The sequence below is a fragment of the Biomphalaria glabrata genome, chromosome 8, assembly GCF_947242115.1.
Source record: "Biomphalaria glabrata chromosome 8, xgBioGlab47.1, whole genome shotgun sequence".
NCBI lineage: Eukaryota > Metazoa > Mollusca > Gastropoda > Planorbidae > Biomphalaria > Biomphalaria glabrata.
In genome coordinates, this window is record NC_074718.1 from 30,044,292 (window position 1) to 30,070,572 (window position 26,281).

Consider the following 26,281-nt stretch of genomic DNA (forward strand, 5'->3'; position numbering starts at 1 on the left):
AGGGAGAGCTCCAGAGACTGCAGCGAGCTCACCTCAAGTTCTGGTCTTAAATTGAGGGCATCTCTTGTTTGTTTTATCTAGTTCACGAACTACTTGAAGACCTGGTCGCGGTAACCTTGAGGGGGGGGGGGAAACTATTATTAGTAATGCTTAAAAACAAACACAGAAAAAGAAAACAAACAAAAAATCCCCCACCAACGCAGGACTGCAGCTGAAGAGAGGTGGGTTAACTCTGGTTGACGGCGTCACTTCATCGTGAAACATGTACTGCTCTCCCCTGCACATCAACAAAGACTCTCCCCATTGGCAAGCTGGCTCTTTGTCCAATGCCAGGTTTACATAGAGAAGGATACCAGCCAGAAAACAAAAAAAAATTGACCTATATAACTGAGTTTTCTTTATCCTTTGACCGATTGAAATTTTCTGTAATATTTATTCATTTTTTGGGGGACGGAATATAAGAAGGTTTACAGAACAGTGAGAAGCAAATTCATTTTTGAGTTTTTAGAGCATGGATAAGAAAAGAAAAAAGAGAAGTCCACCGTTTGGAGTGAGTGAAGGACAAACAATTGGGTTCAAAGGCTTTCCTTATGAAGAAACTTTTACTTCAATGAATGGGTGACGTAAATGGCTTTAGTTTTATAACCTAAATATGATGAGAACCAATGATTTAGAGTTTGCACAAAATCGGCAAGTTTGCTAGTAAGACAGTTCCAGATCCAATTAAATTATTTAAAAAATTTTAGCCATTAATTTTACTTTTAGGGGCGCAAAGCAAATGCTTACGTTTAAAACATTTATTTTATATAAAGCTTATATCAACTCACTCTCTCTGTCTGTCAGGTACAACATTTGTACATGTTATTTTTCCTAAACCCATTTTCGGATCAAGTTAAAATTTTACACAATTATTAATAAAAAAAATAATTAATATGTTATTGGTAATTCATTGTTTTGTTTGACATCAAAAAGGGAAATAAACACAACTTATTGAGAAATTTGACTGTATATTTGGAGTTATTCCCCTTTTTTTAACGTTTTGTACACATGTCTCCCACTTCCCATTCTCTGATCAAGTTGAAAATTTGCATAATTATTTACATGAATATATAAAAAAAATCCATTTGTGGTTATTAATTAATTTTGATTTGTTTTAAATAGAAAAAAATGGAGCTTATATTCCTGTAGTATTGGGGTATATGGCAGTGATTTTTGCAGCTATTTCCCTCGGATAAGCTTTGTTTAAAAAAAAAAAAGAGTTAAAAAATAAATTTTGCTTATTTATGGTCTGGAAACGCTTATGTAATGCTATGAAACGCTTCTCTAGTACTCTAACCTTGTACTGACACTCCAAGGTAACCAGTGATGAACTAGATAGTCACGCTGTATATCAAGTACTGTTTACTTGAAATAGGTAGTCAATCACGTTTTATATCATGTACTGCTTACTTGGAACATAAACAAAGAATCAGGTAGTCACGCTGTATATCAAGTAATGCTTACTTGGAAAATACACAAAGAACTAGGTAGTCAATGACTCTGTATGTCAAGTAATGCTTACTTGGAAAATACGCAAAGAACTAGGTAGTCACGCAAGCACTTTCAACATACCAAGTCAACAAAGAGAGTTTTGACTTGTTGACGTAAGCAGACATGCTTTTTCACTCCGGCATTCCTCGATGCACAGTGCTCGCACATTTTCTACCAATAAATCTCACACTTTTTTTGTTGGTATCATCTTCCCAGTCAGGCGTGTCTCCGAGTGTGACTATCTAATGACAGATATAGCCCCACCTCCCACACATTGAAGGCATATAAATACAGACACAAGTCTTGCTCGATTTAGCGTGGTACACATGGATTTCAAATAACAGACATTGTTGTTCTTATTGCTCGAATGTTTGTCTTATAATTTTGGAATTGGCTGATATAGTTGTTTTTTTTAGGGAGGAGTAATTTCTTGCTTATTTCTTGTTTATTTCACTTATGGAGGTATTTATTGACTCTATGGAGGGCAATTACCGTTTCTTATATCTATCATTTGATCATAATGTATGTATTGTAGTAAGATGTTAAAACCCCCTTAATTTTTTTCCCCTTTCGAGGTTAGGCCACGGAGGAAAATTGCAGTAAAAACAACGCTGGTGACATAATCTAAAACAGTGATGTCCAAACTACGACCATAGGACTATATTCGGCCTACTGTGTTATCCGACCTCTTGAAGCCTTTTTTTTTTTCGACGATGCTTAAGAAACAGCAGAGGTAGGGGTTCTAAAATTGGACTCTACCATGTTTGGTTGTGATGCTGGCCCTGATTAGGAAATGTCCTCTTATCCCCCTCCCCTTTTCGCAGACTAAAAGTCTCGCTCGTCTGTCGGCCATAGACACAGAATCATCTGGTCCACAGACTGCCCAGACTGCTTCTGTCTATTATTAATGCTTAAATAAATGATTTCAAGTAATTCAATTATTTTCACTCAATTTGTAGATTTGGGGCGTGGTGACCGAGTGGTATTAAAACGCTTGGTCCCGGGACTAGAATCTCGCCAAAGACTGGGATTGTCGATTTCGATTTCGGGATTTAAAGGGCGCTTCTGAGTCCACCCAACTCTAATGGGTACCTGAAATTAGTTGTTGAAAATTAATTTGTTGGCCGTTGTGCTGGCCACATGACAGTCTCGTTATCCGTCGGCCATAGAAACAGATGACCTTTACATCATCCGCCCTAGAGATCGCAAGATCTGAAAGGCGTGTTTTACTTTACTATGTGTAGATTAGATTGAATTGTAAACCAAGTTCAGAGAGTACATTTTGAATGTTTCTGCTCACTTTCATAATTTACATGGGGGGGGGGGGGGGGGTAGGGTTTGTTTAAACTGTGTGTTTAGCTTCAGATTGTCTTTATGTCATCGAAGAAATAGGGACGACGAATACGTTTCTATGATTTAAACATGGATGTATCACCATTCAGCTAGCTACCAGATATGTGTTGAAAACAACAATACATTGAGTTTGGTGACCGTATATTCGTAAACATAATCACACGATAAGTATTAATAGACAATTGAATGTAAAAGTAATATATATGTTTTGTTCCACAATACATTGTAAACGTATTTTTATTTTACAGCCGGTTTCAATCTGCTCGGTGATTTTCCGCCCGTTGTTCCCAGAGTAGTGAACTCTTGGCTCTGTTTTATCATCCTTTTTTTTTCCTTCCCCCTGCTCTGCCTGACATTATTTTTGGATACTACGGGAAGTAATCGCCTCTTTTTTACGCTAGCATTTTTCTGCCTCTAAGATGAATGTCCGTCTTCCTTTTCTCACTTTCATTCTTCTTCAGTCTTTGTTCTCTAGTTTAGAATGAGCCTAACGTTGTCACGGTTGTGCTATATTCTAATTTCAACAACTCTTTTTTTTTAACGTATTGGTGATTTAGGCTCTTTTCTTTTAGAGATAACATTCTCTTTCATAAAGTACCTGTTTTCGACATGTCTGTATACTAATGTACACTATCGGAAGTTTCGTATTTCGCGGGATTTATGATGCTACATTTCTTGAAAACAAGAAGGACAAGTATGTAATGACTGTCTATTAAAGAGGTCAGTGCAAAGTTTATTTATTTAGTTACAACACTTTGTAATGCAATTCAGTATTGGCGAAGTGATATTTGTAAATTTGAACGTACATTGCAAGCATTTAATGGAAATGAAATACTAAAGAAAGTCAAAGAAAAAAGATAAGAAGAAATGAAATCATCACCCAACAAGCACATCATGACCAATGTGAGGTGTTGACTTTGAAGAGGCGTCATTGCAAAGTACATCTCTTCCCCTGAACATGTTTTCAAAGCTTACATTTGGCTAGTGAACGATAACAATTTTTTTAGAATATTTTTTTGATGATGTAGCCAAACTTTGCATGAAACTTTTTTGTTTTTTCATTGCGAGCTGAGGTTAAGTACTTGGGTTCACGTTTCGCCGTAAACAGGGCACTGTGTAAGTATCATAGTATAAATGAATAACAGTTTCTTTATAACGCTGTATATGCCACATTTTAGTGCGATTTGAGGGTAGGTACTCTGCGTCGGGTGTGGCTTACAGGTCGTCGTTGGGTTGTACACAGCTAGTCCAACTAAACCATTGCACGCCTATTATTGTAATACAAATGTTGAATACAGCTCGAAAACTTTGTTTGAAACAAAATAAACCCATTATTAATTGACAATTTTTAAACAAAATAAAACCAACTATAATTGATAATTAGTTTGAACCAAAATAAACCCAACTTTAATTGACAATTCGTTTGAAATAAAATAAAACCCAACTGTAATTTACAATTCGTTTGAAACTAAATAAAACCCAACTGTAATTGACAAATTTATACAGCTAACAATTTCAATGTAGATGTATGCTACAAATAAACACACGCAGCCAGTTTCATCTCCATTCATTAGCATCAGTCTTGGTAAAAAGTTACATCAGAATTCATTCAACCAATACAATCGCACACACTCCGTAACACTTCGGTTCAAATTTAACCTTTAATACTGAACAGTATAATGTTATGTGTATAAATGTATTAAAAAAACTATAGCAGTTTCTGTACATGGCTTTATACTGTTTTGCGGTAGGTCTTAACGTACGAATAACACCTTTCAATTCTCTCCACATTTAGTTCAATCTCTTACGTATGTCTAATTGCTGGATTTAATTGTTTCCATGCACTTCCTATCAGCATGCATCATGATACGTTTTTTCCCCCTTTGTATGTTTACAAAAAAGTAAGACTTCTGCCTCGATATTATGTGTTAACATAAACCATTGAATTGAAACAACAAACACTTTCATAATGTAAACATGTAAACAAAATTCTTTATTCAGACTTCTTGGCACCCACTCTGTGTCCCGTATGTATGGGTACAACTCTTGATACAATATATCTACAATATGTGCACTCTCGCTGCAATAAGTGGTATCACTTACAGGTTTTGCAAGCTATAGGTGCAGATGATGTAAAGCTCATCTGTTTTCATAACCGACGATTAACTAGGGTGTCATGAGCCAACACAACGACCAACCGCCGTAAAAAGAAAATGTAAAAAAAAATAACATTTCTTTCTACACATAAACACGCTAGTAAAGCTTTTATTCTGCACTGGGAGTTAGTCATGCCACTAACAGATCTCGCTCTTGAGCAGCTATTCCACATGATGGACGTTACTTTGCTCTTTAATGACTTTTAGATAGCCTTGACCCCCTTTACCCTCACCTGTTCATTAGCCTGTTGGACACTTCGGAAAACACTCATGATCTGACGATCGTCTTTCTCCATTTCTTTCTATCTTTTGCCAAGACTTAGGGTGTCTCCCAAAGACAGGCCCTTCCATTCCTTAATGTTGCCCTCCAATCACTACCATAGTCTTCTCTCCTTCTTTTCCATTTGACTCTTCCTTATATAAAAGTCTTTGCGAACTCCGAGGATCTCATAAGCAGCACAGTCTTAGCATACTATCATTGTTTTAAATTGTTACCTATCCCTTAGTGTTAGTCTGTTGAACCTTAGGGGGCACCATGCAAGATTTGTCGACCATTTTTCTCCATTCCTCTCTGTCTTTTGCCTTTAATAGAACCTCTTTCAATGGCAGGCCCGTCCATTCTTTTATGTTGTTTCCCCATCGCTTTCTCTGTCTGCCTCTTCTTCTTTTTCCTGGTACTTTTCCATGAAGGAAGGTCTTTGCGAGCCTCGAAGACCATGTAATATGGCCATAGTTTTTTAGCTTACGTTTTTTTTACGATAGTTAGCAGGTCAAGATGGGGTCCGATCGCTGCAGTAACATTGTCTCTAATCTCTTGGTTTGTGATGCGGTCTTTGAATGTGATACATAGGATCCTTCTGTAGCATGTCAATAATACACATTTGAACACACACGCAGACACATCATCAGTTCATGCATCTTTCATCCAACGCAAGCTTCAGCATGTATGAACAATTGTTTGTGTTAGAGATAATCTAGTTATCTAGTTGAAAAGACTAAATGCCTTGCGTTAGGACTGTAGTGAGATTATGTTGGCAATAGCATCTCGTCTACGCCTGACACAGCTCTACCAGGCTCTTCATTAAAAGCTTTGAAAGGAAAAAGTTTTCAACAATAAAAAAAAAAGAAGACCAGCAGCTGGCTGAGTCATACTTGTTACCTTTTTATTAAAAGCCATATGTGAGGAGGTTTTATCAGCTGACTGCCACACGCACACATGACTTCACGACTAAACTCTACAGACAAATTTTGTGCTCCTCCCCATGCCTTAGTTTACTAGCAGCTCTGATTTTTGTCATTAACTTTTTTGGTTAACAGAAACAGATGTACAAAATGCACTGTGACTATTTTATAACTTACTAGTCGACCAACGGCGTAGGATACGCCGCTATTTAGCAGGGCCGGTCTTAGGCCATTACTACCTATTTGACCGCAGTGGCGTAAATTATTATATTAAACCATTTTAATAACTTATAACTAATTTCGCGCGGCCTCCTGATTTAGAAGGATCTCATGGAAATCTCCTGAAATTGCAAAATATACAAAAAAGTCCGGAAATTATTAAAATCTCATACAAATCTCCTGAAATATATAGACAAAAATTGTCATTTTCGGGTGTTATTCAATATGGAAAACGCCAATCCTACGCGCGATAAAAAAACTGCATTATGCAATACCCGTAATTGTGGAATCTGGTGAAAGAAGCTTCTCGTGCTAATTAAACTAATGAAGAATTACTTGAGGTCAACAATTCTCGTAGATAGATAGAAACATTAGGTAATTCTTGCTATTGAGCATGATCTATGTAGGAAATATAATTTTTATGATTGACTGTAGGACTTCGCTACACGCAAGGCTCGTACAGTAATTCTGTAGGTAATAAAGAATGAATAAAATGCAAATACGAATTTATTTTCTAATACAAACTTTTAATTTTTACTTATTATCCGTATCCCTATTCAAACTTGGCCCCGCGAAATCCGTTTCGCATAGGGCCCCACAGTAGTTAAGTCCGGCCCTGCTATTTAGTGACAGTAGAAAACTTGTTCTCTCCCCCCCCCCTCCCCATCTTTTTTTTTTCGTCGCTTAAAATACTTGGGATAACTCTAGTCCGCACCAATTTAGTCGGATTGCTTGATAGTTTTTTTTTTGTTTTGTTTTTTTTTTGCCTTGCTCGAAAGTTCATGGCTGCTCTTGGTGTATTCTGAGGTATTCATTGGCGCCTTCATGGGTATTCTTGGTGGAAATATTAATTTCTTCTTTGTTGCTATTTTGCATGTGGTTCATTTATAACCACATTGTGTAATTCCTCTGTAACCTCTGCTACTTAAGATTTAATTCTAAATCTTCCTTAATGTTTTTTTTTTCTTCATTGTTTCTTCTCTCCCTCCTCTCCGACCCCAAGCTATCCATGGTACCACTGTGTCTGAATATTTGCAATTGACGATCGTGTGGGACTCAGCCTTACCCACGAAGTAAACAATAAAAAAAACAAAACTGCCGAGATGTCATCATTTGTCATTTTTGATTGGGAATTAGGATTTGTCAGGTGCGACCTGCATCAACCCATTGCCATGTTTTGAATTTTCTTAGCCCGTCTGTTTTTGACAATGAAATCTTAACCTGTTAATCTGGCGTATGCAGTTGAGCACACATAACGAGTGCATTAACCTGGTCTGTAATTAAGGGCACATCACGAGTGCATTAACCTGGTCTATGTAATTGAGGGTACCGTGCATAACGAGTGCATTAATCTTGCCTATGCAATTAAGGGCACATAACGAGTGCATTAATTTTGCCTATGCAGTTGAGGGCACATAATGAGTGCATTAATCTAGTCTATGTAATTGAGGTTACATGACGAGAGCATTAATCTAGTCTATGTAATTGAGGTTACATGACGAGAGCATTAATCTGGTCTGTGTAATTGAGGTTACATGACGAGAGCATTAATCTAGTCTATGTAATTGAGGTTACATGACGAGAGCATTAATCTGGTCTGTGTAATTGAGAACACGTAACGAGAGCATTAACGAGACCATAAACTGTAATATTGCTATTTAAACAAGATTGTTTGTTTGAGCAATTAACTGCGCTACGACTTGATCATGTTTGGGCTTTGTACTTTTTTTTCTCTCCTTATACTCAACGTAATTGCTTATAACTTGAAAAGAAACATCCAATAAAGAACTTCCTTTTTGATGACTCTGTAGAGGTTTTTAATTTTTCAATTCTTCCGTTGCCATGAAATAAAATGTGCTATTCGAGCATGTACTGCTTTTGCTGTATTTGAAGAAGGTCTGTGATAGTTCCCCACTACTTTGTGTTTTCAAGACATTGTTTGTTTGCTTTGTAGGATGTTCTTTCAAGATTGAAGGTGATTACATCCTAACCGAAACCTTTAGTAGAGATAGCGGCGGGCATTGTTCGAACCCTGTACCATTCAGGTGACAGTACTGAGCACATACCACGCCACCAGGCGGCTATTGTGTTGGAAAACTTAGCATCATCTCTTTTTTTACCTTCATTAATTGTTTCTATTCTAGAGCAAGGTGTTGACAATCTGGGTACATTGTACAAAGCTGAATAAATGTGTGGTACCGATATTTATACAATTATCAGTCAAATTAATCTAGTTAAAAATATGTATAGGCCTACATGTATTTGCAATAAATTCATTTTTTAAAAATCCTATTATTAACCTATAATTAATCATGGCTACCTACTATGCTGGACTTTGCTCCTCGCTCTCTGACACTGTCAAAAAGCAACTTATTCATTACCTGTTAACTGTGATGTGTGCACATTTTTACTTGGCTGTATATTCCCATCTCCTTTTTTATCGTCTTAAGTGTATAGCAGCATTGCTTTTTAATTGCCAGGTACCCCATGATCTGACCTTATTTTTTAAACAATCGGGTACCCCTCCTTTTTTTTTTCTCTGCTATTTATACACTCATATGCTTGATTGAAAAATTAATAAAATAGTTTGGGTAAATTCCATTATCTTCATCAAGTGCATTTTTAAAAGTCCGTTAGAATGCCTAAGTGTACGATTACCCCATATTGAGAAGCATTGTTCTACAGAGTTAGCCTTCTCTCTGGGATAGTAGTAGTACATGCTATATTTACGTAATGTTCTTAAGGATAACGTCTTCATCCATGTTGATTCACGTGTTATTCCCCGCCCCCTTTTTTTCCCTTCACAAATTCTAGAATGGACTTGACTCTATAGTCTGATCTCCGTCATTAACGGAAACCTTGTGCTCGGGGCGGCTATGTAAACTTTGCTCACCCACATCCTCCTCGTGGTGCTCCCCTTGGATTCCATTGGTGCCCATGTTCTTCTCGAACTGCCCCACTGCCTCTCCCCCAGGGAAGCGCACTTTTATTACCCCCCCCCCCGCACCTTTGCTCATGACGCTGTTTCTCTGCTGTCTTCCCCCTCTCATATTTACCTGTTTGTGTCTCAAGTAGTCGCTTGTATCTGTCAGAGATTTGGTTGCTCACACCAGGTAATAAGGTCAACAGTATGCGAACCTCGATTTCCTTTTGTTCGTTTATTTTCTTTTCTTCCTCGGCCTTCTTCTTTCTCTTTTCTCACCCCCTGTCTCTTCCAACAGCTACGTTGGTCAGGTGATGTATTTTACTTACTTGTAAACCTTTTGGCCTTGAAGGTTTGTTTAAAAAAAAAAGGGTGAGCATTTTACTCTTCTAAATTACGCTAGTACCATACTTAACACAATACTCTAACCACTGGAAGTGAAACCACCTGTACCTCAAAATACCACACTGTCACTCCTGTCGCTATATTATACACCTGTTAATGACCTCTTGTAATTAGATGAAGGAATTCAGTATCGAAATATAATTGACGTCTCATTATGAAAGACGAAATATAAGCTCGAAAAGAACAGCTGAGATTGGTGCTCAAATGTTAACCTGACAACGAATTGTTGATAATGCATTCGGAGATTTTTAACAATATTTTCTTTATTGCTTTCTTGGTTAAAAAAATATTTAGATATTGTCCTAATATGGTTCCTTCAATATTGACATTAGCTTTCTTGAGTGTTGTATATGTATATATAAAATGTTCAGATTGCCTAGCGAGGTTATTTTGTCGGCCACATTTTGTCTGACATGGTTATGATCTCCAGAACTGTCTGTGTAAGATTTCTTGTGTTAACTAGAGTTTGAACCTCAAGTTTCAATGAAGACTTCTTGGACGGCGATAGATAAAGAGCTTTGCATCCGAACCGAGATGTTATCGAGTTCGGATCCCGGTGAAGATTGGGATTTTGAACTTCCAGACTTTAACGATACCCCCCGAGTCCGCCCAACTCTAATGGGTTGGCCTACCAAACATACGCTGGAAAATAAAGTCGTTGTGCAGAACACATGGCACTTTCGTAAACCGTCGGCCAAAGAAACAGGTGAGTATTACCTCATCTGATCCCATAGATCGCAAAGTCTGAAGAGGGTACCTTTCCTTTTTTTTACCTGAACTAATACCGACATTGAAGACGCCGGCAACATTATTCATTTATTTTTTATATTAATTTTTTCCCCATTCCATTTGCTTACATTTGCTTACACAGCAGTGGAATACTTCTCTTCTTACAAGGGTTACCATATATAGATAGTTTTATTTTTTCAATTATTACTTTTCTTTTCACGATGCTAACTAGTTCTATAGCATAATAAAATGTATACATTGTACAGAAGGTCATGTTAAAAAGGCAGCATACATTTTTTTTTTTAAATTAAGATCTTTGCATTCAGCTATTAAAGTACAATATCTCCTCTAGTTTTCGGGACCTCCACATTTTGTTTCTAGGAGGAGGTTATCTCTTCGTTGCCATCTTTTAAACTATTTGAAAATGGTTCCCATTGGTTTCGGCAGAAAGCCAATGGGGAGGAGGAGTTCTGCACTTCAGGTCTTGCGTCACTGTTTATGTTGAGCCTTGCCACCACGTGCGCACTATTTACAGCCGTTTTAATTTCTCGTGCGGAGGAGAAGGGAACTTTAGAAATGAGTTGCTAGGATCTGGCGTCTGTTTGAAATATGGAGGCTTGTTTACGTTTCGCAGCTCGTGCATTGCTTTGGACTTTGTTTGTGTGCGTGTAGGTGCTCCTCGGATTAGATGGCAGAGTTTACCTTTAATTTCGTGTCGGAATTAATAGTAAGTCATTAGGTGTCCTCTGTGAAGACTATAGTGTTCAGGGTGGTGGTGATTTTCTTTTTTGTTTCTCTCTGTTTGTCGGTAAGCTTAGAGTTTGTGGATGTGTGTTTCACGAAGAGGAGATAAACAAAGTGTTCCTTCTTAAGTTCTTTGGAATTGAATTTAGTTAGATTTACTGTTTCATTTATTTATTTTCGTGCAGTGGTTTAGGCCCTACTTGTTTTGTATATAAAAAAGTATTTCAGGCTTCTTGATTTCCTGTGTTCATGTCTCGATTACGATACCATACAAAACAAAAATATACACAATTACAAATATTTCTTGTATTCATTGAAATACGGTTTGATGTATCGAATTGTGTATGTACTGCTTGAAATCTTGAACAAGTCTTCGTTTTAAAAATAACGATACCAATTAGATCTGTCTTAAATACTGTTGGAAAAAACAAACGTAGGCTTATTGCGATAATAACATAACAGACCAAAAAAACAGGAGTTAAAATGGCAACCAATTATTCAGATTTAATCTTATTTTTCTTAGATACCGTACTTGCAAATACTAATCAAACAACAGTAAACAAATCAAAATAACAACATCAGCGACTAAATCCTTAACTATTACAAAAACAGAAAGAAAGTCTCTAATATTTATCCCAAACCTGACGAGTCAACGTTGATTTATTAGCATGTAAATAATGGTATGCATTAAGGCTTGTTGTTTCATTACAAAGACTAAATTAGAAACACATGCTGCGTACTAGAATTATAGGATCCGCTGACAGGGAGCATTACATATAAAGTCATAGGCTATACATCGACGAAATAAACATAGACACAATGGATCAAGCGAATAACGAAATTATGCGGAAATAGATCTTTATACGTTATTTTGTAACAAGGCAATTGTTGTACATCGTTGATCATCTGCTCTAGTGATTAACATTTGCGTGATTTTTTTTTTAAAGGAGATGTAAATGTTTAATGTTTACTACAATTTGGGTCATGGAAAGGCTTAGAAGAGATGCCATCTTTGTATTTGGGAAATACTTTCAGGCTTTTGAAACACTGATAGATGTCTTCTACTGCCTACGTCATCTACTGCCTATTTCATTCAGTTTCAGATATTACTGCTATTGACATTGTATGGATAGAATAATTGAAACGACCAACCATATTTGTTTCAGATTTAGTATAAATTAAATATCGAGTTCTTGCCCCTTGAGTCCTTTTCTTCTCTAACGACGATGTTCAACACAAAACCATTTGCTTGTGTATGTGTGTGCATATGTGAGAGAAAGTGAGTCTGCCAGTTTTATCTTCATAAAATAAAAGAATCAATTGAAGGTATTTAATGCTTTGTGTTCGATAAACAATGTCGGAATACTCACTCGTGGTGTCCCTTTATTTTTTCTTCAAAAGAGCACTTTTCTAGGACAAGTCTTGTTTGAAGTACTAGAGAGACTCTTATTAAAAGTTAAGCCGTTGATGTGATCCAACAATCGAAAGTAAGTGCTCTAAACCCTCCAGCAGACGAGAGAGAGAGAGTCTATCCCAGGCAAAAATAACTTCCTGAAACTAACCACCGCTGTAAAGTCAAGGGGAAGATAACCACGTAAACATCGCTTCCAAAGTAAACCTGCCATCGCCAGAAAGAGGGCGACTTCGTGTGGCCTGCATCTGGGACGGGTGCCTCAGAGTAAAGAAAGGTTATTTTAACAGGGAAACTCGAAACTTAAACGTTTTCAGATTTTCTTATGCCTTCACCTTTGTGCAGCGGCTTAGATACCCAACAGAAATGACTTGTCCTGTCCCACAAGTGGGGAAAGCGTATTAACAGTTTGATCATTCTATTGGCATCCCAACTTATGAACATTTATTAAAACATGTGTGTACTAATTATAAGTTATTTGAGCCCAGGCGAGGCTTAAAAGCAATGAATATGCCTTATTTCACTACGGCAACTATATATTTGAAAAAAATTCTGCATCACAAGCAATGTTGAAGTGAAACTGTTGTATGAACGTATATTCTGGGTGCTCTCGTTCTTAACGTTATGTGTAATGTACACTTGTCCATTGTAAGACGTATCTCTTCAATGATAATGAACATTTATTATTATTTCAAACTCGTAGTACAAACTGAAACGTAGTTTTGTGCATTTATATCAGTGATTCCCAAAGTAGTATATGTAGACCCCATTGGTATAGGACGACTTCCAAAGAGGTCTATAAAAGTGAAGGGAAAAAAGGAATGGGGTTTATGAGATGCAAAAGGGGGGTCCACGAGAGTGGATCTCATTTTAGGAGGTCTTGATTTTAATTTCAATCTTACAATAATGAAATTAACAATTATCTAATACAAATGTTAAACATTTATAGCTTATTATAGGTGATCTTTCAAATTTTAATTATATTATTCGAATGAAAAATTACTTTAAATTTTAATACCTCATTTAAATAGCTTAAACTAGTCTACAGGACACTAATGTAGAACATGGCCTAATTTAAATAGGATATGTAGACAGTAGTGGTAATTTTTTAAAATTAAAATTTGTTTCTTTTCTTGTCAAACTTATATTGCCTATGTCCCTTTTATGTGACAACGTTTTATATACTGACACTATGAAACTACCAAAGCTGGAGGATCATTTGGAATGATTCCATTCTTATAAAATGAATTAAGATTTGAAATATTTGGAACATTCAATAATAAAGTTGAGAAAATACCTACATTGGATGAAATCTTTGCTTTGACATCAAAAAGAGATGATGGTTTGCAAGTGTCTTAAAATATTTTTCACTTAATGCGAAATCAGGAAAAACATGATTTTGCCTGCCGTTGAAGAAGTCTAAAAACTATTTTGTCCTCAAAGCTACATATTATCTTATTAAAGCATTACCCTAAGCAACAAAACAATTAAAAGGCCTATTGCGACATGGAAAGTTTTTTTTTAAATTATTTACAAACAGCATAGTACTTTATTACAAGTGGACGACTCCACCGTACCTGGAGATGAAACATTTTCTATTGACTCATGTTCGTTTTATCAAGAAATCCACGAAAAAACAAACGTTTTGCGAAAACTGATAATTGACAAAAGGGCTAATCAATATTCAATGTTTTGAAGAACTATTATGACGATAATACAATCCCTTTAACTATAATATCAGTAGCAACGAATATAGCTCCATTCATGGTTCAGTTGTACTGTGGAATATGTACCCGGAGTGTTAGTAATTGATTGAGTTATCCACTGACAGCCGAAAGGTGGTAGATGGCATGAATAACTTCAATTAGTTATCAACGCAGTTAACCGAATCAATTAGTTAAATACGAGATAACTTGCACAAATGTGTCAAGAAAATGACAAAAACTTTCACCAGTTGCTCCTTCACATTGAAATACTATGGTTGTGGAAAAGCTTTTGGTTGACAAGATTTTTTTTTTCTTTTTGACACTTCGTCGGATTTGTCGCATGCTGAAGATCTAATTTTAAAACAACATTTAATAAGGGTGAAATCGACATTGCCTATTGAACATGTCATAACGTCCATGTGGAATTTATTACGTCTTCACCTGACTGCGGTTAGAAATAAAAACATGCATTTGAAGTTCATGAATCAGCAAAATCGCAATATTAGCTAAGCAAGGGGTCTACAGAATACGGGAAAACATGACAAGGGGTCTACTAGTCGAAAAAGTTTGGGAACCACTGATTAATGTATATATATTAACCTTCGATATAAGTCTATACAACCTCATGAGCCATAGTGCAATTATGCCTTTTTTTTTCAACGAAAATTCTTTAAAATGTTTTCCTAATGAAACAGATTGTTAGAGAGCACACTAAACACACAGAAGGCAGTTCCTTAAACAACGGAAAACGGAAGTTTGGCGCCACAGAAATCATCAGGTTGGGATAACCAAACATGCTTTGAAAACTTCCTTACAACTTGCTAGATGAGAACTGATCACGTGTCTGGGTATGTTCACCAATGATTGACATTGCACAGGCACGTGAAGCGAAGAAAAGGAAGTACATCGAAGTACTTCCGCTCATTTGTTTGTGGGATAAACGGGAGTAGTCACTTCAAAGAAGCGCCCAAAATAATTGGCATTAATGTATTGAGAGGCTATTACCTCACTTAATCTTATACAATAGATGATACATTCTAGTTAGTTCGCTTGTCCGTTAGCGCAGGCTTGTAGTGAATAGGGTATAAGTAACCTAGCTGTGATAAATGGCTCAAGGTTTATCTGTAGGAAACAAAGACCATCATTTCTCAGATTTTCTTTGAAATTTAAACTTTATATCTTGTGTGTCTTTTCAATTATACAGTAACCTTTTAAACTTCTGTGGTCTACTTTGACCTAATTCTTTAATTGCGGTCTCTTCTCTTAGTTTCAATCTCATGCTAAGTTATCAAGACATGTCGTTGACCAAACTATTATGACTGCTGTTTATTGCAAAGTTTGAGGAGCTCCTCCTCCTGTTTTCTTGAAATAGAAAGCTGTGCTATTTTGTTCGCTTGCCATTAATACAATAGAACGATGCTTGCATTCGACATTCTGGTCATAGGTGTATAACTGATGGCTTTGAAGACTGATATGTCAGTAATTTACTTGTGACCAATGTATTATAAAACATTTGGATCTGATCAGAGCCTTGTGCTCAATAATTGGGGACCCTTTACGTCTTTACCGAAGACTTGAACACGATCCCAAATAAAATCAACAAAACAGCACATGGCTGTACAAGGAATGGGCGAGTTCTTTTCGGCGTTGAAGTTAAGTATCGCTGTCTCTTGGTTTCAACAGCAAAGAACAGAAAGGAGTTTAAATAAAAAAAAACATCCTCTCTCAGCATTAGATTGTCTTTGAATGTGAAGATGACATTGTACAAATAGCTTGCCGACACTGTGTGTCAAGACGCTATTGTTCTGTGTATGTTTACTTGTGGGAGTCTGTGCCAGACGTCCTCAGGTTTTAGTTATTATTTACGAGAATTTTGGCCGTGGAAACTAATTGTTAGTTTGTTCTGGAAGCCAAGTTGTCGCCAAACTATTCGCTGAATTCATCACTTACTGCATCTCGGCCGAAGTTAAATGTATCGTTAGTGTGAAGTACCGACTATTGATACCTTTTTCTGCTATGTGTGTGAAGCTTTTCCATGTCATTAGCTGTAGTAAAACTTTTTAAAAAGGTTTAGAGATATAAAGCAATATTCGCTTAGTTTTGAAATTTGATCAAAGACGTTTTTTGAGGGTTTTATTTTTTTCTTTAATGTATTTGAAAGAATTGAGCAGAATGAACGGTGGGTACTAATGAAGGAAAGGTCGTACCCTACCTTTTTAGAGATATTCAAGAAATGGAAGGAAATGGTTTGCAGTGGCGCATTGTTGAGTTATAGTTCTCTCTAAATCTCCCGAAGTACGCGCCTGTTGGGTAGTGGTCGACTCTGAATTGAGCTACGAATGCCTGTTCATCACATTGGGGTGCCCACTATGCATCCTTACGATCTGATTTCCTCAACACCTTCAAAGTTCTCCTCCTTTATCAGAATTGTCCCAGATGTCGAATCAAAGGGTCTCTTCCCTCTAAGGCTCAAATATTGTGACGGAGCACTTCTGCGGCCATATGTTACTTATGATATTGTGTGGTCAGTGACTGGCGTGGGTTACGCAAGATGCAAACTACAGTTTACAATAATAACGTCTTTAAAAGTTTTCGTTTCTTTTGAAAGTTGAGATCCACTGCACCACATTGAATTCTCCCATTTCACTATGTACATGTATTGTACATCTACATTTGGCATGGTGCTGAAGTAGTTTTAGAGACAGCACATTCACTTCTAGTCCTCTAGTCTTAACGTTGATGTACCATAGATCTGATCAAGGTATGTCTCCTCTTAGCAATAACACTTGCTTGGCTTTGAGGTATTTGATGGTGATGTCATTAGCGAGAAAGTTCAAAGAGTTCAGCCATGACGTCTGCAACGTGTTCTACAAATACCGTTACACTTTTTTTCTTGGTTAAAACTAGTCGGCGCTTGGATCACTTCCAACAGTTCGTGTATGTGTTTGTGTATGTACTGGTTGTAACAAATCTCTTGAGCTGTTTTAAAAAGTGTTTCCAACTGCTTTGTGATTGATGAATAATTTCCGTTCCCATACTGGCGTGTACCCCTCTCCCAATTATCCTCAACAACCTGTATGTGTTGAAAGTATCGTACACATTCTATATTCTTTTCTTGTTAGCTTAGATTTGAAGCACACGCTTCTGATTATTTTTTTGGCTGATTTTCACTCCAATTTCTTTATTGGCTTGTTCGACTAGTTTGCTAATGTCAGACCTGAAGGAGGCTACCCCCCCCTTTTTTTTTAAAGCATTGAGTTGTTGGAATCTTATTTATTATTGATTGACTATATCTAGATGATTTTAATTGATTGTTTTAATTCTTAGAGTTGTTTTTTTAGAAAACATTTCTTTATAAAAAGTGGTTTTTGAAAAGAATTTTGGTCACAGATTATTCCTATTGTTTCCATTTATTTTTTTAATGTTTCTCTAGCTGACCATAACTTTTGTTTATTCTTTATGGAGATTTATTTTTTCTGTAATGTGGGTCTGTTGGGGAGTAAAGGTTATTTTTAACCTGTGAACTGAACAAGGTTTAATCCATATTTGACTTCGTGGTCCTAAATATCACACATGCCACATACTCATATATGCTCTTTTAACTTCATCCCTCTCGGAATGACATTAAGCTTGTATGGATAGATTTTACAAGACTGATTTTTAAAAAGTTCTCATTTTTCATTGTAAGTGTCAGTGAGGAGGAACATATTTTAAGATTTTACTTTGAATCCCACTCCTCCCTGATAAACTCTTACTCTGGGCCACTGTTTTAGTTAAGCCCAATTAAACAGTGATTTGTTATTTCACATTGTTCCATGTTGAGTCTATAGACATCATTCAGTAAATCATCACATACTATCTTATAATAATGAATATTCAAACACATAGGGTAGGTAAAGAGTTGTTTTTTTTTTGTAAATCAAAAAGATTTTTACAAAGTATCACTCAAACTCACTTGTACTTTGATTTAAATGTTTCATTTTTTGTTCTAAATCTCTTTCCTTATTCCATCCTGTTCTTACAATATTTCTTCTTTTTACTCATAAAGTTAGGCAAAGTTAACTAATTACTTTAACTTATTACTTTCAATTTTATTGAATAAGTAATTTATTCAAATGTTATATCATCATCATCAAACTCCATTTGAGTGAGGGCTTGAGAGGCTCAAATCCTCTCTTACAAAAGCCCTAGACAGAAACCCTGCTGTTTTGAGTAGTGTATACATGTCACATTTGGTTTCTTAGACCTGTCTAGATGGAGATCAGCACGTCTGGGGCAGTCAAACAGAATATGAGACATGGTTTCCACTTCTTCCCTCATTGGGGGCACTGTGATTCAAAATTTGGCCATAGCCATGAGAAATATGAGCCAACAGGACAATGGCCTGTCATGCACTGTGCTATAATAGCTTGCTCAGGCCTTAACAGCCTCCATCACGGGGAAGTGTGGTCAAGGCGAAGTGTGGTCAAGGCGCATCATGTGCTCCCAAACTCCACATGCTTTTTGGGACTTGTCCCAGCGTGTTATCTATAGATTTTCTTGTTGTTTATTTGTGAAGAAGACTTGAATCATCACTATTTCTATAATATTCAAATTATATATAAGTGTGGTCAAGGCGCATCATGTGCTCCCAAACTCCACATGCTTTTTGGGACTTGTCCCAGCGTGTTATCTATAGATTTTCTTGTTGTTTATTTGTGAAGAAGACTTGAATCATCACTATTTCTATAATATTCAAATTATATATAAGTGTGGTCAAGGCGCATCATGTGCTCCCAAACTCCACATGCTTTTTGGGACTTGTCCCAGCGTGTTATCTATAGATTTTCTTGTTGTTTATTTGTGAAGAAGACTTGAATCATCACTATTTCTATAATATTCAAATTATATATAAGTGTGGTCAAGGCGCATCATGTGCTCCCAAACTCCACATGCTTTTTGGGACTTGTCCCAGCGTGTTATCTATAGATTTTCTTGTTGTTTATTTGTGGAGAAGACTTGAATCATCACTATTTCTATAATATTCAAATTATATATAAGCTGTTTTATAATTCTTGATAGAGATATGAGCCCACATTCTTTCTTTTTTTTTGTTTTATATGATAGGAAAAAAAAGTGGTTTTCCTATTAAAATTAACCATATTCATCATTCTGATTTTTCATATTTTTATTTATCCAGGTAATTAATTGTCTTGCATTATATGTATTATGACTAATTATACAGATGAAATGAATGTTTACAATACACTGCATGCATAACCCTAAACATAGGAGGGGATCATTAATTCAACAATCATGACTTCTGTGAAGAAGTTTTAGAGACAGTATATTTAGGACATTTAGATGGATTAGTATTGAAAACAATTGAAATTAAAAAAAAAAAAGGCAAAAATTTAAAACATGTAAGAGCAAAAACCAGTGCAGGAAAAAAAAAATTATTTCTAGCTTTCTTAAAAACATGAAGAATGTACAATACAAGGTGAATAATCTCCCTTTGACCATGGCCTTTATCCAGCAATCAGAATGGAGGTTGTCTTCTTTTTTAAAAGGATGTATTTATTTATACATTATTAAATTTTTTAAATTTATTTTTAAAACACATTTAGAACCTTCAACTGAGTTTAATCTTATCTGATTGTATTATGTTTAGACAGGCAGAGAGACTTGTAAATAATGATTTCTTTGCCTCTTTGTGTTTGAGTGAATGGACCTTTATGTGTTGGAACTCAGCAGTGATTCTCAAACATTACTAGAGTCATGCTTATAAATATTGCAACTGAAGATAGAGAAATTCATGAAAATGAAATGAGAATGCACTGACAGAATAAGGAATCAAATACAAGTTTTAGTGTGTCTAAGTCATGCATTCTTATATCTTATATATCATATTATTTGTTGTATGATATCACCATTTCTTTTGAAAAGATGTGCAGTTACAATTTTTTTTTTAGAGAAAAAATAACTCCAAAAAGATGGCTTTTAAATGAACACATGGAATAGTACAAATGTGTTCTTTGGAAACTCATAAAATTTTATTTTACAATCTTATGACCTTTAAGAAAAAAAATAAAAATAAATAAATATTTACTCTAAAACAAAGATTATTACATGGTATCTATTACAAATAATTGTCATAGGATTATGCAGAAAAGTTTTAAGTACACATTTAAAGTTTTTGAAATTTTTATTTGTATGGAAAGTTTTTTACATTATCAGCAAAAATTTCTTTTAGGCATCAACCTTTGGTACTGATATGGGTTAATGCCACCTCTAAACTTTTTAGGATTAGTTAGATTTACTTTCTAATATAAACAATGTGTTCAAGGAAAATGATAAAAGTCATTAAAATCTTAAGAAATCATGGAAAGTAAGTTTTGTACCCAAAAAAATACTAAGGATTTTGATTTTTAAGTACATACCATTATGTAGGCTTATATTTTGTGCCTTCCAGAAAGTTGTCCTATCATAAATCTTTAAATAAAATATAGGGATGACTTTCTGTCAAATAAAGCTCCTTTGTGCTATGCAATGGCAAGTTGTTTTATAAGTAGATTTTTTAATTATAAAAATAATTTAGATTACTACAAATCTGAACTTAAATCAGTAAAAAACATAGGAATCTTTTTTTTATTGCTCCTCTCTTTTGGAAGCTCAATATTCAGGAATAACCTATGGTTCACCATAGCATTTGCAACTTTTAGTGACCTTGCCGTTAATGTCTGTTGAGGAGGCTGAAATCCTGGTAAAACCTGACTGACAACAGTATATCTGCGGTATTGAACAGAAAAAGGAGTTAGTGTGGTTTGTCTTAATTTGTCAAAAATTTCAAATGATAACAAAAATAGGATGCAAGGTTGTTTATACCATTGATTATAATTACTTACAACTTTATCAATGGTTGTCTTAACAGTTGCTTTACGGCACTGTGTCCCTTTACGGCAAGTAGCTGTTGGTAAGAGCAGAAATAATTTAGTTCATGAAAAAGTATAATGAAAAGAAACTGAGAGAAAGTAATCTTTCCACACTGATTAATAGTAATTATGAGAATGGTTATGACCAAACAGTTAGAAAAAAACAACTTTATAGTATCTCAACATTTGAAGACATTTGTACTGTTTATAAATTGCTCTTTGTGGTGGTAGACAATTTTTGATTACATTTTGATTACTTTTTTACAATTTCAATTTTGAGAAATGCTATACTAAAATAGCAACAACAATAAGGGCCTTGCAGTATGGTGCATTGAACATGTTCATTTAATAGAGAGAGTTTGGTAGTACAATAGTATATACTAGGTTCAAATCGTCATAGGTCCGTTCTTAAGATGCTTTATAGAGTTAGCAATCATTTGTGTTCTAAAAGCTAGGAATCTATTGTTGCATCTTCAAGGTGAAGTGGGAAAAAATGACTTACTTTGTAAACAATTCCATTTAATTCCATTAAAAAAAAAAGAAAAGCATCACCCATTAACTAAATTTTAAGTACTATAGACCATTGTTTCACACTCTTTTTTTTCTTTTAGTATAATTTTTTGAGATTTATAAATGCTTCCCCTGTTGTGTAAGGATTTCGGTGTGTGTATTTATTAAGGGGTATGAGTGGCACCCCTATCCAGTGGTTGAATGGGTCAGCCAAGCAAGGGTAACGTGAGGTCAGTAATGCAGAATGACAGTGACAGTAGGTTGTGAGGTAGAAACGTAGTAGTGAATTAAGTGCTGTAGTTTGATATTGAATAGAGCTATACGAGTTAGTTACTTTTAGTAATGTTTGTTTTTCAATAGTAATTAGAAGATTATCCTACACTCCTTCCTTTTTCACAAGTATAAACCCAAAAAGTTAATTTTTCTTGATTTTCACAGCAGTACCTACAACCAGGGTTTCACAGATTTTAAGCTTAGAATCACTAGATGCACACACTTAATAAAGTGGTATAGGAACCTACACAACTATGTATAACAAAACGTCATAAAAAAAACACAATCTCATATCATCTAAACAGTATTTCACAATTTATGAACACATCTCTCCAAGTCTAGTAAATCAGTATTAAAATCATGCAGGTTGATCATGTCAATATAGTAGGTCACTATAACCTCTAAATTCTGTCTGTGCACATAAAAACAATACTGTCCAGCCAAAAAATCACTCTGTGTTTGTGTTTTGATGGTGTGTTAAGACACAATTAGAAATACAGCTTCTGTCTCTTGCTAAATCTAAAGCTTTCTAAAATATAAACTTTCTTGTGCTCATATCATAGAGTTTTAAAAGAGTTTTAATTTAGAGTATATAGCCAACACATTTTTTCCCCTTTAATTGATTTTTTTTAAAATCTTATTATCCTGATGCAATTTATGGGTGAGTGCTGACAATTAGATTGTGTAGCATTATGTTGAGCTTTCATAAAGTTAAAAAACTAAATGCTACAGTTAGTTAGATCAGCTGCTTATTTCTAGTGAACCCTAAAGTACCAAACAATTCCTTTTATACACTTGATTCCAGTTAATCAGACCAACTGATTGTTAGGACCAAATTGTGCCCAGGTTGTTGGATTTGATTGTTTGATAAATCATACAAAGAACTCATTAAGAATGTTATTTATGTTTAGCTTCCCAAGATACTACAATATAATTATTTCAAGATTGTTTCCTCTCTAAGATTGTTAAGTATAACTAATTCAAGAATATTTCTAGTCTAAGATTGTACTACACTTAGTCCCACTTAGAAAGTCCATCATTAAGCATGTTTCGTTGTAAAGTGTGACCCTAGATTCAGGTTAGGTATTAATCATTTTTTAATAGAAGAGTTATGTAGTAACTTTTGTTTCTTTTGATACTGTACTGTATATACTTGAAATTACATATAGAATTTTCCCCAGGCTACATGTACTTCTATTTGATCCTCATCTTCTTGTCTAGGTCAAAAGTTTTTTCTGGGCTTCTTAGTTATAGCTTTTGTCAGCCCAGCTTATCGTACTCAACACACCATTGTGCTGCCACTGCTCAGCGCACTGCCCAAAATTAAAATATCACTCGGCCATCAGTCGTATCTTTGAAATTTGGTCGTATATTGGAATTAAACGGAATTAATTCATGAAAGTCTTCATAACTTCGAGTCAGCATTAAACAGACCTGTTGTTAAGTGAGGAACCAATTTAAGAAAGTTTCCTAAGATTGTAAAGTATAACAAATTCAAGAATGTTAATTGTCCAAGATCATACAATACAATTAAATCAAGAATGATGTCATTTGTGACCTGTAAGGGTCAAAATAGAGAAACATGTAACAGTATAGCTAGATATCTGTACATATAACAAATACTAGAATCGGATGCTATAAATATTGATCTTTGGCTCTAGTGTGCAATTAAAGGAAATGAAAGAATATTATCTATATTGACATGTCTTAAGATATACGACTTACAAAAATACATCAATGCTAAAGAAATATAAGAAAATATAGTTACTAACCTATCTTTGGTCTTAATGCTGTCTGACTTAAGACACAAACAATCAGCACTGAAGCTATCAATGTGACTTTCAATGTGGCCATACTTTCTACACTTTAACTCCAAGTCTCAGCAATGAGAAAAAATGTCTTAGCTGGCCTCCAAAAGTTTTAGATGAAAATTATTCTATGCATGTATCCATTTATATATATTTATTGCTGGTTGCACATTTAAAAAAAAACTGTTAACTTGGAAAGGAAAAAAAACAAAATTGGTTATTTCCCTTTGGCTAATGTTGTCTAAATAAAGTTCACTGTGACAGGTCAATTGTAAGTTTGTGTGCTTGAAGACATGAGCATAATAATGGCCAGCACACAACCTGTGTGTAAATTTGTATACCAGTTTCAGATACAAAAGCTTAACTTTTAAATAGCTTTTTTTTTTAAAGAAATATTTGTGTAATGTGACAAAGAAGCAGGAAAAAACAAATTGTGAATGAAAGTCATACAAAAAGGTGTGAGAACTTGAAAAGAAAATGGGAAAATGACTTACCTTGGTATAAAGTTTCCTTTCCTCCTGACCCCATCTATGAAAAAATAAACTCTCAGGATGACTCAGTTTTTATCTTAAGTTACATGTCAAACATTAATGAATGTATTTTTAGCTATTTGGTTCTGTCAATATTTGATTACCAAAGTTACTTAGTTGCATGTCAAACATCAAGTATGTAGAAGAAAAAAAGTAAAAGTAGTTAAAGTTTGGACATTTTAGTCTTATGTGGTAATTTGTTTGGAAACATAGTTGATGAACATTCTGATTAAAAAATTATAGATAATGTTATATTTCTCCCTAATCATAAACAACTGATATTAATTAATAATTAAAAAGGGCTCATAGGTGTATTGCATGAATATTTGAAATATATTTACAGCTTGGGGACCACTGCACATCTGAATAAGTTGAATATGATGATAAAATAAAATCCATCATGTAGTGTTTTCTTTCTAAACCAAAATGGACAACTATTATTAGAGAAACACAACCCTAGTCTTTAATATAAATGTTCTTTTGAGATCTATTTCTATACCTAAAATCTCTAAAATAATATTAAAGGTATACAAAGTCATTAAACATTAATAAAATTCATAATCTATAATCAGCATTCCTCAGCATTTGTATGCTGTTCAGACTTGATATTGATGTGTATATAAAGTATAGCACTTTAAATTAAATTTGTACATTCAAGCATTGCAGCTATCCCTTGGTTTTGTTGATAGGTGCAACAAGAAAACAAAATTATGAATGAAAAGTAGCTGTTTAATAAATATAGAATTCTAACTGCATGACTTACTCATTCCCTTTGAATTGATCTTTTTCCTAACTACACTGAGCTCTTAAACTGGTATAAATAACAATACTGATTTACACTGATACTGATTTGGTCTTGTTTATAAGACCAAGCTACACAGGAAATTTCTATCATCTTGTTAGTATTATCCCATATCTATACAGTTACTTTATGTTGATCTTGTTACTGAGTCTTCTATGGGTATAAAAAACAATGTGTTAGTTTGATAAAATATAAAAGTGATTTTGTAAAGAAATTCTGCATTAAAATGTATTTATATCAAGTAAATGAAAGGTATTGGAACAAAAGACGTAAATCATTGTCATTGTTGTCATAAAAAAAATCAGTGAAGATCTTTATCAACCGATGCTGTTTATTGGTCTCCCAAATCTGAGGTGATGCATAAAAATCTATTAATAAAAAGACTAAACATAACATACATAGGATTGAAGACATTGCTAATTTATTGTTTTTATGCGATCATTAACATGAAATTATAATTTCATGAGCAACATAGACTAACTTAAGTTCTAATTTATAAATGTAATACTGAATGAATTGGAATATTTTGTATGATCTTTTTACTCACATTAAATCTTGAAAAGGTATTTGAATATAAAAAGCCATATAAGCCTAATAAAACCTTTCCCCCATTATTTCAAGATTCTAGTCTCTGTATTTCAAGAATTCTTCTCCATCTGATCATATACATGTCATACCTCTAATATTATACCTTTGATTAATTCTTTTTCATTGTGGTTCATTTTTTATTTTAAATTCAGGTGAAACTGGTAAATTCTACTGTGGCATGAAGGTGCTGTCATGCAGCTGCTGTGACGGTCACTGTGGGCCCAAGAATGGATGTAACTGCCCGCCATGCCAACAGTTGGACAAGGAAGAGGAAGCTTTGGCTGCACAACAGAGGTCCCTTCCACCTCCTTCTCAGCCATTAATTGATGCTTGGACATGGGGACAACAGCCAGGTAATATAAAAAATTTGGGCAATGAATAAAATAGTACCCCTTTCAATCATGATGTAAAGGTCATCTGTTTCTATGGTTTAATAAGGTTGTCACATGGCCAGTACAATAACCAACTCCATTTACTTTATCCAACTCACATCAACTACCC

The 26,281-nt window shown here is 34.9% G+C and overlaps 1 protein-coding gene across 4 annotated transcripts in view; it reads left to right on the forward strand.

The window, feature by feature from the left end:
- The window catches only part of LOC106066440 (E3 ubiquitin-protein ligase HERC2-like), a 120,442-nt gene that overhangs the window by 22,746 nt on the left and 71,415 nt on the right, over positions 1–26,281 (forward strand). For 2 of the 4 annotated variants that reach the window (XM_056038993.1, XM_056038994.1), the window contains exon 4: positions 25,933–26,133. In XM_056038993.1, coding sequence (XP_055894968.1) covers positions 25,933–26,133 — 201 coding nt within the window. Of the gene's footprint in view, positions 1–3,275; positions 3,604–11,048; positions 11,225–25,932; positions 26,134–26,281 lie in introns of those variants that run through there. The other 2 variants (XM_056038996.1, XM_056038997.1) reach the window with 2 other exon arrangements.